At 47.1% G+C, this 12,668-nt stretch overlaps 3 protein-coding genes across 3 annotated transcripts; 2 read left to right on the top strand and 1 right to left on the bottom strand.

The window, feature by feature from the left end:
* Positions 1-966: 966 nt before the first annotated feature.
* JR316_0010515 (putative transporter) lies at positions 967-3,064 on the top strand (the record flags this gene model as incomplete). Its single annotated transcript, XM_047896183.1, has 11 exons — positions 967-1,149; positions 1,199-1,214; positions 1,271-1,352; positions 1,411-1,647; positions 1,794-1,878; positions 1,937-2,031; positions 2,092-2,336; positions 2,389-2,490; positions 2,540-2,697; positions 2,747-2,826; positions 2,881-3,064. The coding sequence occupies 11 exons, from the start codon at positions 967-969 to the stop codon at positions 3,062-3,064; spliced, it is 1,467 nt and encodes a 488-aa protein (XP_047744228.1).
* A 551-nt stretch (positions 3,065-3,615) lies between these two features.
* Positions 3,616-4,604, top strand: JR316_0010514 (uncharacterized protein; the record flags this gene model as incomplete). Its single annotated transcript, XM_047896182.1, has 4 exons — positions 3,616-3,916; positions 3,998-4,264; positions 4,356-4,445; positions 4,507-4,604. The coding sequence occupies 4 exons, from the start codon at positions 3,616-3,618 to the stop codon at positions 4,602-4,604; spliced, it is 756 nt and encodes a 251-aa protein (XP_047744227.1).
* Positions 4,605-5,572: 968 nt separating this feature from the next.
* On the bottom strand, positions 5,573-7,439 carry JR316_0010513 (Pheromone B beta 1 receptor; the record flags this gene model as incomplete). The annotated part of the gene is made up of 4 exons (XM_047896181.1): positions 5,573-6,209; positions 6,361-6,949; positions 7,007-7,186; positions 7,238-7,439. 4 exons carry the CDS (start codon positions 7,437-7,439, stop codon positions 5,573-5,575), a joined length of 1,608 nt encoding a protein of 535 aa, XP_047744226.1.
* Between the last annotated feature and the right edge of the window lie 5,229 nt (positions 7,440-12,668).

The following is a 12,668-nucleotide window of genomic DNA, read 5'->3' as shown; positions in this document are numbered from 1 at the left end:
AGACAACTCGATAGATCAAGCGATTTGGATATTCAAACACGCGATGTTGTGGCACAGTAACCGGATGTCCCAAGCTAATACTTACAATCAAGTTGCGAGTAAGCTGCAATTTTGTTGTTTGGTAAATGACGTATTTTGACTGTTTGATCATTCGCAGGTACCTTTTTCTAGGAATATTCTTCACATTAGCCATGGTTCAATATCTCCTCGACTCGTTTACATGGTCTGACAATCGACTATCATTACCTGCAAATGTCACTTCTGTACTACAACGGTGCATAATTAAACTACCTTCTCGATTATGGGCAGTCAGGTGCAGGGCAGGCGTTCTATCTAGTGTGATGTAACTTGTCAGGAAGCGTTGCTTATATTAGGGAGTTCGAATAAATTTATAACAAGGTACCAGCTTTAAACCATTTTTAACTGCTATATGCGACCCTTTCAACTTACCAGCCCATTTGTCCAGAACATAAGCCCCACAACATTCAGACGCGAGTTACGTTGTTAAAATTTGATACGTTTCAACGCTCTGTCCTCAAGGCTTACATCATTGTTGTACAATTTGCTTTAGGGCGCAGTGTTCTTTTTCCTTCGGCGACTGGGTCGGCCTTCTCACAGTGTGTTTTCTTGCAGCTACACATTCTTGTCAGAAGCCCTATATGTAGCGCATATGCAGTTACTTGCTGAGCTGCGTTTCCAATTCGAGGTCGAAGGTGCGCAAAAAATAGCATTGTCAAACCGGGTATCCGCTGAGTGTCTTTTTAGGATCTAAATGTGGGTGCTGTCAATTCAAATACGCGCGGAAAATCAGTGTAATATACTGATTTGCCACCTGCAGATCTAATCGAGTTACTATTTAATAGGCATGTTCGTTTACGAAGAAAGGATCTTTGAGCTTGGTAGCGCCACCCGCAACACAGATCGCTTAGAGTCATTGCTCTGCGCATGCTGTCATCGACGTATACAATGACCACCAACCCGAATACCGAGCCTAAACCGAGCAGCCCCGCCTCGTCCTCTGTTCACAAATCCGACTTGGAGAAGGACAGCTTCAATGAGGTCGATCATGCAAAGATCCGAAGCGCAGTGAGGAAATTGGATTGGACTATCCTTCCTATGATGACCATGTTCTACCTACTGTCATTCCTGGTGGGTCGCAATTATTTTTGGCAATTACTATGTGCTAAATTCAGTTTAGGATCGTGCTAATATCGGTATGTGCTGCTAGGGGCCTTGGAGGTACCCAGATGTTCATGTGCCATTATTTCAGGAAATGCAAGAGTTGCGGGTCTTCAAAAAGGTCTCAAAATGACTGACCGACAATACCAAATTTGCGTAACGGTCACTTACGTGTACGCGTTTTCTCCCTTCATACGTGATGTCACTACCATGATTCAATGCTTCAAACAGGCCCTACATTATGGCCGAAGTACCAGCTAACCTTCTATTGCGCAAAATCGGACCCAACATTGCGATGCCAGTTATTCTAACTCTTTGGGGCATCATCGTTATTTTCCAAGGCTTCGTATCGTCATTCCACGATCTCATCGTTGCACGATTCTTTTTGGGGCTTGTGGAAGGACCGATGTTCCCTGGCATTGTGCTTTACCTTTCTGGATTCTATACCCGTGCCGAACTATCGTATCGGTGAGTTTGACAAAAAAAAATTATTCCTCGGGGTGTTCAAAGTATTCTTTTGACAGCATTGCATTCTTCTTCTCCGCTGCATCTGTGGGCACCCGTGTTATTGTTTACTGTAAAAGGCCTGACTAACTATCAAAGTAGCTTTCCAGTGCATTCTCTGGGCTTCTTGCAGCCGCCATCGACAACATGCAAGGCCTTGGAGGAAAGCCTGCATGGGCATGGATTTTTATCCTGGTATGAGGATACCGACTCTTAGATGATTATCTTGCTGATCTAGTGCCCTATTTGACAGGAAGGTATCTTTAGCGTGCTAATGGGTGTTCTTGGATTCTTTATGGTTCCAGCGACACCCAGAGAGTCGCGATTCCTGTCTGATAATCAAAAAGAGTAAGTGCCTTTTTCTAAGCCAAGCCTATGGCACATTGAGCTTACCTCGCTGTCTTGAAGCCTTGTCATGCGCCGCTTGGAGAAAGATAGACCGTTTGTCAACCCACTCGACGAATTCCGCATCAGACATGTTTTGAGCTCGTTGAAGTCTCCTCATGTCATTCTGATGTTCATCACTTTCTTTATGGGTGGAACGAACCTCTTCGGTCTTGCACTCTTCGCGCCGTCCATCATCAACCAGTTGGGCTTCAGCCCGAACCACTCTCAGCTTCTGAGTGTTGGTCCTTTTGCTTGTGCTTTTGTTGGTAAGCCCGGGGTATTAGCATGATATCTGCGTTAAGCTAATCAATAGTCCAGTGACGCTCGTTGTCGCGTATACGTCTGATCGCCTGAAGAGTCGAGCTATTCCATTATGCTCGGTTTGTCTTATTGGAATTGCTGGTTACGCTATGTACCTAGGTGGGTACGGTCTGCAGCCTTTCTACGTCTCACACTAACAGTCAAAAAGGAACCACCAACAAGCATGCTGCATATGGAGCCATATATCTCATGGCTAGTGGGATATACGGAACTGTACCTGTCATCGCTGCCTGGATATCCAACAACTCAGAACCATACTATACAAGGGCGACCAGTATCGCCGTTGGCTTCATGGCCACCAGCATGGTACGTTCAGGAGCTCCGTCGTTGCCTTCAGAAGCTGAAAGTATAATAGGGAGGAATTCTGAGTACCTGGAGATACCCAACCAGCGAAGGCCCTCGATTCCATAAAACAACTGTAATGAACCTTATTTTGTGCGTCGTTCTCGTGCTTTTTCTAGTGCCTATGTACTGACTGTATACATCTAGCATGATAATGACGATTGTCTTGGCTATCGCGAATGCGTCTATTCTGGCGTACAAGAACAAAAACAAGGAGCGTACTAGGAAGGAGGTCCTGGCTCCTTATGCCACAGAAAGTGAACCTGATGGTGGTGTCCGCGCGTGGGTAGACCTCGGCGACCGTCATCCCGACTTCCGCTATACACTATGAGCTCCTCTATCGACCTCAAGCTAGTTTACTACTGCGTTTAATGACTTTCGTGATTCATTATTCCTACAGACTTTTGTATATAACCCGTAGCCATTGACTGAATCTATCTGGATAGAAACACCGCCATGGTTCACTCATCGGTCGCCTCACCAGACACAATCTTCTGGTACCATGAAATCTCACGGTAACTCTGTATCATACGGAACAGGGCTACTGGATATATAGCTTTCAAGAAGATTCAGCTCTCAATCCTCAATCTCATGCCCCGACCCCCTATTTCTTGATCAGGCTGACTAAGCTAATGCTCATTAACAGCAGATTGTATTTTTGCTTCCCTGTTTCTTCCCTGTACCATTGCGCTTATCACTTGTAACGCAACATTCCTCCGACCGAAAGGCCTCGATAACCAGTGAACCTTCTCTCTACCCTGCGCGACTGAGATACCTGCAGGCCCTCATCTCATCGATCACACTCGATCTCAGGCTTTCCGAACCCGATATACCAGGTGTCCACCAATCGGCGGACAGAACACAGAACTACCAAGAACACAAATGTCGGAACCCACAGACGCACCTACAGGGCCCTCAAGCAGAGGACGAGGCCGGGGCCGGGGCAAATCGCGCGGTGGGCTCGGCAAATACCTGCGCGCTCGCGGACGCGGGCGGGGGGGCGGTCGTCCCGCGGAATTTGGCACGCGGCTTTTGCTCGAGGGCGAGGGCGGAGGCGGTGCGGATCTGACGGAGGAAGAGGCTGCGGAGCTCGCGAGGGAGACGGCGGCCAAGTTCAGCCGGCGCCAGCTCGGGTCCAACGCGGATAGGTACAAGGAGGAGGAAGTCGAGTTGGATTCGGATGGTGCGTCGGGGTGGTGGTGATGAGCGCTAGCGTTGGGATGTGCTAATTGGTGTGATTGGTTTTGCTTTTTTTTTTTTGTAGGAGAACCGATTTTGGAACCGGAGGTCGATCTGTCTTCCTTCCTCGAACGACAGCGGATATCAGAAGAGCCCAGTGTCATTCTAAAGGTCGCGGAGAAGAAAGACTATGATGAAGACGACGTTGATACGTCGCTAGCTCATATATCATCTCACCCCGCACGAAGGGCTGTTGCTGCACCGTCGAAGAAAGGGAAAGTGGAGCAAATAGTCTGGGACGACGAGCTGGATGAGATGACGCGCGAGAAGAACGCAGCGGAGGCGAATTGGGGTGCGTATTCTTTGGATATCTATCATTGGCCATTATCGTGAACATACAACGCTGACGATCTCTATTTCGTTTTTTTTTCTTTGCCCTGTAGAGTTGAAAAATCGATTTAGAGCCAAATCAGAGAAATTACGCAGCAAGCCTATCGCTCCTGCAGCAACCTCTGCTCGAACGCGAAAACAGGGTATGTCCATCGCATGCCGATTTATGTATGATTTTTATTCTAAAATCACGAATATCTCCAGAACTACAAGAAGCACCTGCGTTGCCGCTACCGGAGGGTGCAAAACCGAAGACACAGCTGGAAGAGATGGAAGACTTCCTTGACGATCTGCTAACTTGAGGGCTGCTGCAACTTTTAACAAATTGTCGGGTACCCTGCGGACCATCGTGTTAACAAGATACAAGTTTCGGCGCAGCATCATATCGCCCTCTGACCCGTTAGTGCCAGCGGAAGACGCAGAGAACGACTGCAGGGTTCGCAACATCAGGGTCAGCTTTGAACACTTACCATTGTACCAAATCTACCGACGTGGTGGCGCGTCCAGGACCCAAACCAATTAGCCTCAGCGACACTCAAAATATTGTTGACATTCGGTCATTCGGAACGCAATAGTTTTTATTTTGTAGGACGACACAGCGTCCTAAATACACAGCCTAACTAGAAGCTATAGTCTACAAAGATATTTTAGAGATGGAAAACCAATATAATAGTAAGATGTAACGATAGCAATATGATAAAATAGCAAGAAAAAAAAAGACACACAGCACAGATAGAGGGACGTAAGAGCGTTGAACGGATTTTCGTTGGTATTTGGTGACTAGGCTCGCTAGTCCGTTTATTTTTATAGGGCCACTCGTTGATGTGAGTGAGGCCCGAGGGCGTTGTATAGGGTTAATAAAGGCAAGACCAGATGTGATGATGATACATGAGATGACTCTGAAAGGCGGTCTGGATATAAATACACGGTAGAAGAACGGAGTTGATATAAAGAAAGTATAAAGTCATCGTGGAAAATTGAGGTTGTTGGTTTTCGTAGTCGGCGTATTTGAAGGAAGGCGTGGGCAAGGGGATATATAGCGTTAGCGGTGGAGCGCTTGAGTTTGGTCGAAGGGAGGGAGGAAGAAGAAAGAGTGAGAGATGAGAGATGAGCGATCATGTGGGCCATAGTTACTCGACATGATATCCGGGGACGACATGGGCAGCGCAAGAGGCACGCAGACATGATCATGATCATGTTTCGGTGGAATATGAACGAAAGCAGTGTGAAGGCAGGAGAGGATCGAACATCACGATGTCCGGTAAACAAGTTACGCTCCACGGTCAAGCGATGCTTGTCGGTGGACAGTCACCAAGATTGAACCACCAGGGACCCCCAAAGTACCTATTTCCTGACGCTCATCGAGGCCATCAGGACTCGGAGGGCACAATACCAGCGACGAAGGCCGAGGGGACGCGTCGTACTGCGCCTCATCAGCCTCTTCACGCGGAGCCGCGTTCGAGACCGCCGTCCGCACACTCGACGACGACGGCGCCTGTCTGGGGAACCGCCTCGGCGGCGGCGGCAGACTATGCGGCACAACCGCCGGAGACGAAGGGACCATAATCGTCGACGTCGGCGACGAAGGGGAGGCGGGCTGCGCGCCGTAGTACGAGAACGTGGAGATGGTGAACGTGTCGGTTTCATCTGGGGCACTGGACACCAGCGACGCGCGCGGCTCCATTATTGACCGTGTATCCCTTAGTGGATCGATGGGCACGGCGATATGTGTGCGCGTGGGTGGGTATGACGCGTAGTAGGGCGGTGCGGCGTCGGGGGTGTACTCCGTGTCCTTGGTCGCTTCCTCGAATTTGGATTTGTGGGTGAAGGACGTGGGCCCCGGGCTCGGCGCAAGTGTGATGGTTGACTGGGAGAGGTGGGAGAAGGCGCTGTGCGGTGGGTGGGAGCTGAATGACTGGGAAAGGGGCGACGAAGTCGAAGTGGACAATGTAGACCTGAGCTTCAGAAGGTGCAATGGGCGAGGGGATCTGCTACAACGCGCGCAAAGGGTCCAAGTCAGGCTCCGACACGATGCAGCATGAGTTGGAAAACCGTTACCTATTAGGGGACAAGATCCCGAAAGGTTTCTTTGTCTTCTCCACCTCTGGTCTCCTAAACACGTTCCTCCTGATCCACCCCCAGATTCTTCTGTATTCCTTGAGAGCCTCCTCTCCAAAGCCGAAGAAAACAAAGAATATGATACTAGAGGCCGGCATCGTCCACCAGAAGAGCATCATAGTTTTGGTGAACCAAGGCGGGACTTCCGACAGCGGGAACGGGTCGACGCGGGAGAAGTTGCTGTGCACATCCGCCCAGGTCGTCCATGGGCGCAGTCCAGGCGATACGTTGTTCCAGAGGTTGTACGCGGTGAGGGAGGTTCCCCATGCCATCTCTGTCAGGGACATCGCGATGAGGCGGAGGTAGCGGTTCGTTGTGAGTGCCGAGTTCGAGTTTTGCAGGTGCGCTGCGAATGTGAGGCGGCGGCGGATAAAGTTGTTGAGAGCGAGCGCGGCGTAAATGAGCGTAATAACAGAGAACAGTAGAGGCGGGAACCAGATGATGAAGATGGCTGGGATGGAGATGTAGACCGTAGCTTGGCAGCCAAAGTCCTCAAACACGTCGTAGCGATGGCCTTGGACAATATAGTCTGGGAAATGCGAAACGTTAGCAGTCGAGTAAACCTTTGTAAAACCAGGTTACTAACGAAGAGCCATGAAGAGTAAAGGGATACCGAAACACATGATGCCTTCGAATATCATGCGTCTTTTACGGTCTGCAATGTCGTAGGAGACCTTTCGGGACGACGAGACCATTTCCAGGTGTTTGCATATGCAAACGGTGGCCAGGGGAAGAGCGAAAGAAGCGCCCACAACAATCTTGGACGCTGTAAAGTATTAGTATAACCGAATTAGAAGGAAATGAGAATGAGACGTACTGATATCGCACCACACAGGCATTGGGTCGTTCACATTTCCTGCCCACACGATGGTGTTGACGCCATAAATAATATCAACGACGAAGAGCCAGAGGGAAATGGCGATGACCGCGACATTTCCAGAGCGCCAATGCCAGATGAGGGGTGTGAGGACGAGGAAGGCAGTGATGAAAGCGAAGACGGGCAGTTCAGGATGGTGCATTGCGACGACAGCGAGTCGGACGACGGGAACGAAGGGATGAAAGCGAAGCGGAGGACAAAAGATGTCGCGTTTCTGCTGACTCGGGCATTATATTGATATCTTTCATGATTCGAGGCTTTCTTCCTCTGAACAATGAGCACAATCGTGGTGATGCAAGGCGAGGACAAGTTGATTCGACAAACTCCATCAAGGCTTCAATCGATTGTTCCAAGGCATTGTTATCACGTGACTACAATGCTTGAGAACCAACCTCGAAAAACCGAGGAACAATTCAGAGAAATTTCTCTGTGTAAGACAGCCCTGAAAATTTGCGATGCCTAGAAGCCCTCTAATCTGTACTGATCATCACAATGGATTGTCTCCCCCACTTCAGGAGTCCAACTCTGCCTTCAGCCCATTGTCCTTCCATTGTAAGCAACTTGACGTCATGCAATATGTACAAGCGGAGAAGGAATATTCGCCTACTGCCGGAGACCTTGTTCAGATGGCTATCATCAATGGTAATCGTCGAATTATCGAGCTCAGTGCATCAAAGAGTCCATTCCCGAGAGTAGTAGTCTTCCAGACTTCAGACTTTGATATCACAACGTAAATGACAGCGGTGCTCTCGAACAAATTTCGAACCGTTTTATGGGAACCATTAACGAATCCCTTCCCTTCCGTCGGGACTCGTTTCACCTCCTTGAACTGTGTAAAACTTTTGTCTAGATTCGATAAGACGATGTAAACAAGAATTCATTGCTTGATACATATTTACAAAAGTAACAGAGATGAATCGAAATTTATAACAATATTCGGAAAAAGAGTTTGCGTTAAATGAAAGTGAACTTCAGAGGAAGAAAAAGATATCGCTACAAAGGACGGTTGTTGATGCTTCGTAATCGTTAATGAAAGACGTGGTTGGAATGAGGTGGATGGCGTAGAGATGCCCATATGATGTGTGGGGTGGAAGGAGAGGGGGAAATCAAGTAAGCTTGATGTGTGTTATGTGGAAGGGAGGGAGCTGAGTACTATCGTCAAACCGTTAGGCTAGTGGAAGCAGGCGAACTAGGGAACGGTGCATACTGATGATATAAATGCGCGACTCCTTGCTTGCAAGAGTCTGCGAGATGATGTAGCATGCGTCTGCGCAGAGAGATCAGTGATAATAATGGGAGGGATATAGAACCTGTAGTTACCTCAAGCGATGACGCAGAAAGCGGTGAAGATTCCAGCGCCAGGTCTCTCGGAGTCAGCAAAAACTGTTGAATCTGAAGAGGCATCGACGGAGTCCTTGTGGAACGAGCTGCCTGCAGAAAACGCAACAGAGGCGTCGTCTGAAGATGATAGATCGATGGAGAGTGTGAATGTATCCATTTGGTGAGTGCTTAGAGGCAGGGAAAAGGTTATGGCCCAAGGGAGGACAAAGAACAAAGAGGCGATGGTGGAGGTATCACAAGAAGATATGAAAGCTAGTCTGGGGTATGGCGCTTGCTTTTAAAGAAGCACACTATGTCCATTGTTAGCCAACATGGTCCATCAATAAGAATCGATTATTCTTCTTCAATGTCCCAAGCCCAAATAAAAAGAAGGTTTACAACTTGTCAGCAGATTACGTTTGCCATTTCTAGATCCCCGTGCCGGTCGCACTGTAATCCGGTGGAACCCGACCACAATGGCTGGGTCCAGACTCCAGCCGGTCCTTCACCCCCTTATGCGGAATGCGGAGAATCTGCCGGAGAATCTTCACGGCTCCTATGAGTTGCAAATAATCTTCTGGAATGTAGAAACATTTCCCAAACATTAACGGTACTCCACAACGATGATGTGAGCAAATAGAATAACGTACAAGTATTCTGAGAAGTCGGAATAGAATATTTTATTTGCGCAGCAGCGTGACTCAAATATATGGCTTGGCCCCTTGTAATTTTCCAAACGTGCGAAAGAAATGCAGAAATCCATTTTTTCACAATGATTGATTTGTATTTGGGGAGCTTGATATATTTACTATTGTTTGCCTACTAAATTCGTAAATAGCATTAGTAATCTAAATGACCCCCAAGCAAGCGAGAGAGACCCCCTGACCCTGAGGCTCTCAGTTTCAGTCATTCGGCTATGCGCTCCATCCGTACCTCAGAGAACACCTTCTTCGCTGGCTATGCCTCAGTCATTTCGATGATCGAAAAGAAGCATCCTTTCTTCCAGGAACAAAGTGGAGCCTTTGCGTACCAGAATACCCCTGGCCGGGGGACTCGGATATACGTACATGTTCCTCGCACTGGAGTCATTGTCAACCGTCAAGATATTTTCAAGATACTTTAGAGTTTTAAATTTTTCATCGTGACAGACCGACTAATATATTTGAAGAATGTTGTTCTCAACAATCGCAAATATCCACCTCAGAAGATTTTGCAGAAAATGCTAATTATATTTACAACTAGAGTACACATTGTTCTGAACAGTACGTGCAAGATAAATAATGAATCGTTTAATGATGTATTGGCCACTGAGGGTCAGAAGGCGATGTCGACGTACACGAGGAAGGAGAAGTAGAATAGGACGACGATATGGGAGGATAGATGTAAACATCGTGAACGGTAGACCCAGTCTGATTCAGCTCAGTACACGTTTTGCTGTCGGTATCAGCGCAAAGAGTAGAATTATTTGATGATGAAATCGTGAAAACTGTCAAATTTTTGTTGGGAGATTTTGAATGATCTCCTTCGAAGGCGAATTTCTCGACGTCACCGCTACCTGTGGAATCGGAGGCCTTCTTCCAACTGAAGAATATACAAGAATTAGCTTTGAGTTGCAGACGAGGAGTCGATTGATAAACTAACCTGGGTAAGGATATAGCTGGAGAGATTTTCGACGTAGACGGTGATAAACCAAAAGGCTTCACCAATTTCCAGAAAGCGCATTTATACTGCCTTTGGGCCTCGCCCGTAAACCCAAAAAGTGCGAAGAAAATAAAAGCGGATCCAACAAACAGCCATCTTGTAAGTTCGACGCTGATTCGGTAAGAAGGGTCACTTCTCCAGAACTGGGCGGGGACTTGCACAACATGCGAGAAATTGAAATGTGTATCTTCCCAAGATATCCAAGGGGCAAGGCCTACACCCTGCGTCCCGAAGACGACACTGAATATACCCAAAGGTACAGTGAGCATCATGTCGATGATTGCAAGCATCATGAGCCGAATGTACCGGCTGACGCTGAGCGATGAATTGGACGTCATCAGTTGAGAAAATTGGAGACGGCGCATCCAGAAAGCGCGCAAAGTGAGAGCTGCATGCCAGCTCAGTTATGGCACAGCGAATAGGGGTTTCTGAAGCCTACCTGAAAAGACAAAGGATATGATCCCCAAAAGAATAGGCCACATAAAAACGAGAAAATAGGCTGGAAGGGTGTTGTAAATCGCAGGCTGGCACCCAATATCCTCCAGTATATCATAGCGATGGGGTTGTACAATATAATCTGCATCGAAAGTGGGTCAGAGATTCGGTTTTCGACGAAGAAATACATACGTAAAGCCATTACAACAACCGGAATTCCGACAGCTATTAACAAGTCTATAGTGATCGCACGGCGTTTCTGAGACATAGAATAAGTACTGAATGCCAAAGGGTAAAAGATTCGAATACGAACATCAGCGCGTGAGATCGTGGTACGTTGTGTAGTTGCAATGTTGTGCAAGCGACGACTAATGCATAACGAGGATGCAGTTATTCCGACACCAGCCCCAAGAAGGAATTTGGTTGCTAATTGAGGAATTAAGTCGCATTTATCTATGTGAGACTAGAATGTACGCACATATGTCACACCAGACAGGTAAATTATCATCAATGTTCCCCGACCAGATGATACTGTTGATAAACTCCGTCAGGCAAGCGAGAGAGGTCCAAAGCATGAAGGCACATGTGCCCGAGTTCCAAGCTTGAAGGTGCCATGGAAGGGGAACCAGAGCGACTACGAAGCCTACAAAAGAGAAAATCGAAAACAGAGGGTATGTAGGGTCAAGCGATGTGTGCATCGTTGTAGTTGTGAACCTCAATTATGTGTGTAGAGCCTCACCACGGAGAAAGTGATAAGAGGTGTGGGTGCAAGGTAAGCCAGATTAAAGGAAGTTCTTTCATCGCGTAAAATTCGCCCGACTTTACAGCTTGGACAGAACAAAGACGTAGGAAGGGACAAAGGGGAACAAGCGGAGTTGAACTACACGAGAACCGTAGGTGTGTGAATGGCAAATGCAAATAAAAATTGAAACTCCGCTTTATTTGAGGTGAATGCTGAGTTCAAGCATTTACAGCGGCAACAATGTCGTTAGTCGCAAAATGATACTGTAAAAAAAATCCCATACAAAATTTCTTCCGAGAACTTTCTGCCGCCATGCCAGTGGTAAAACTTTTAAAAATCCTTAGGAATAAAATGTCTGGAATATACCTCGTGGGTCGGTGATATAAATCACAAGTAAATTGATCTTGGATCTTTCTAGTAGTTCTACATCTAGACAAATTGGAGCTGCGCGATCCAAGATTGTCACTTGTCACATAAGTATATCAAATGGGGCACTGATTCGAACAATGACATTGTCCCGATATGATTGTGCTCCCACGGTACTAAGTCTTATAACATTGACCTTGACTGTCGAAATCAACCCCCATCACCCAAACCTCAGTTGAAATCAAACTCTTTAACACATTGCTTCACCGATACCACCCACCACCATGGATAACTTCACGACCATCAACTTTGAACTCTCTCCTGAAACTCTTCTATCTTCACCTCCAATCATATACATGGGCATCGAGTCCGGGTCTGTAGAGGAGGTGGAGGCCTTGGTCGACTCTGAACGCAATCGATCAGGCAGCCCAAACTATTTCTGTGTCATTTCCTGAACCGATCTACACCTTCGTATGTCTACTGACCATTGCTCGTAATATCCAATTGTTGCTTACCTCAATTTACACAGCTCCCCACACGTATATTCCAGTGTTGCAAGCGTTGATGACCATGTCATAGCTCCAACTTGATGAATTTTGTATGTATTCATTTTTTGGCAACATATTGCGCTCAAAACTTAACTGTTACTGTTCACTCCTCCCAGGTTTTTTTCTCGATTCTGCGTTCTTTACATTTGTATCCTTTCCATCGTTCATTACTAGTAATTATATAACTTCGCTTCTATTTGTGTATTTCTACTACGTTATGAACTATATGTCCATTATATGTCCGAATGATGCTTTCTAA

The sequence above is a fragment of the Psilocybe cubensis genome, chromosome 10 (assembly GCF_017499595.1).
Source record: "Psilocybe cubensis strain MGC-MH-2018 chromosome 10, whole genome shotgun sequence".
Classification (NCBI taxonomy): Eukaryota; Fungi; Basidiomycota; class Agaricomycetes; order Agaricales; family Agrocybaceae; genus Psilocybe; species Psilocybe cubensis.
Note: the sequence above shows the minus strand (reverse complement) of the source record. Positions and strands in the feature narration are given on the sequence as shown.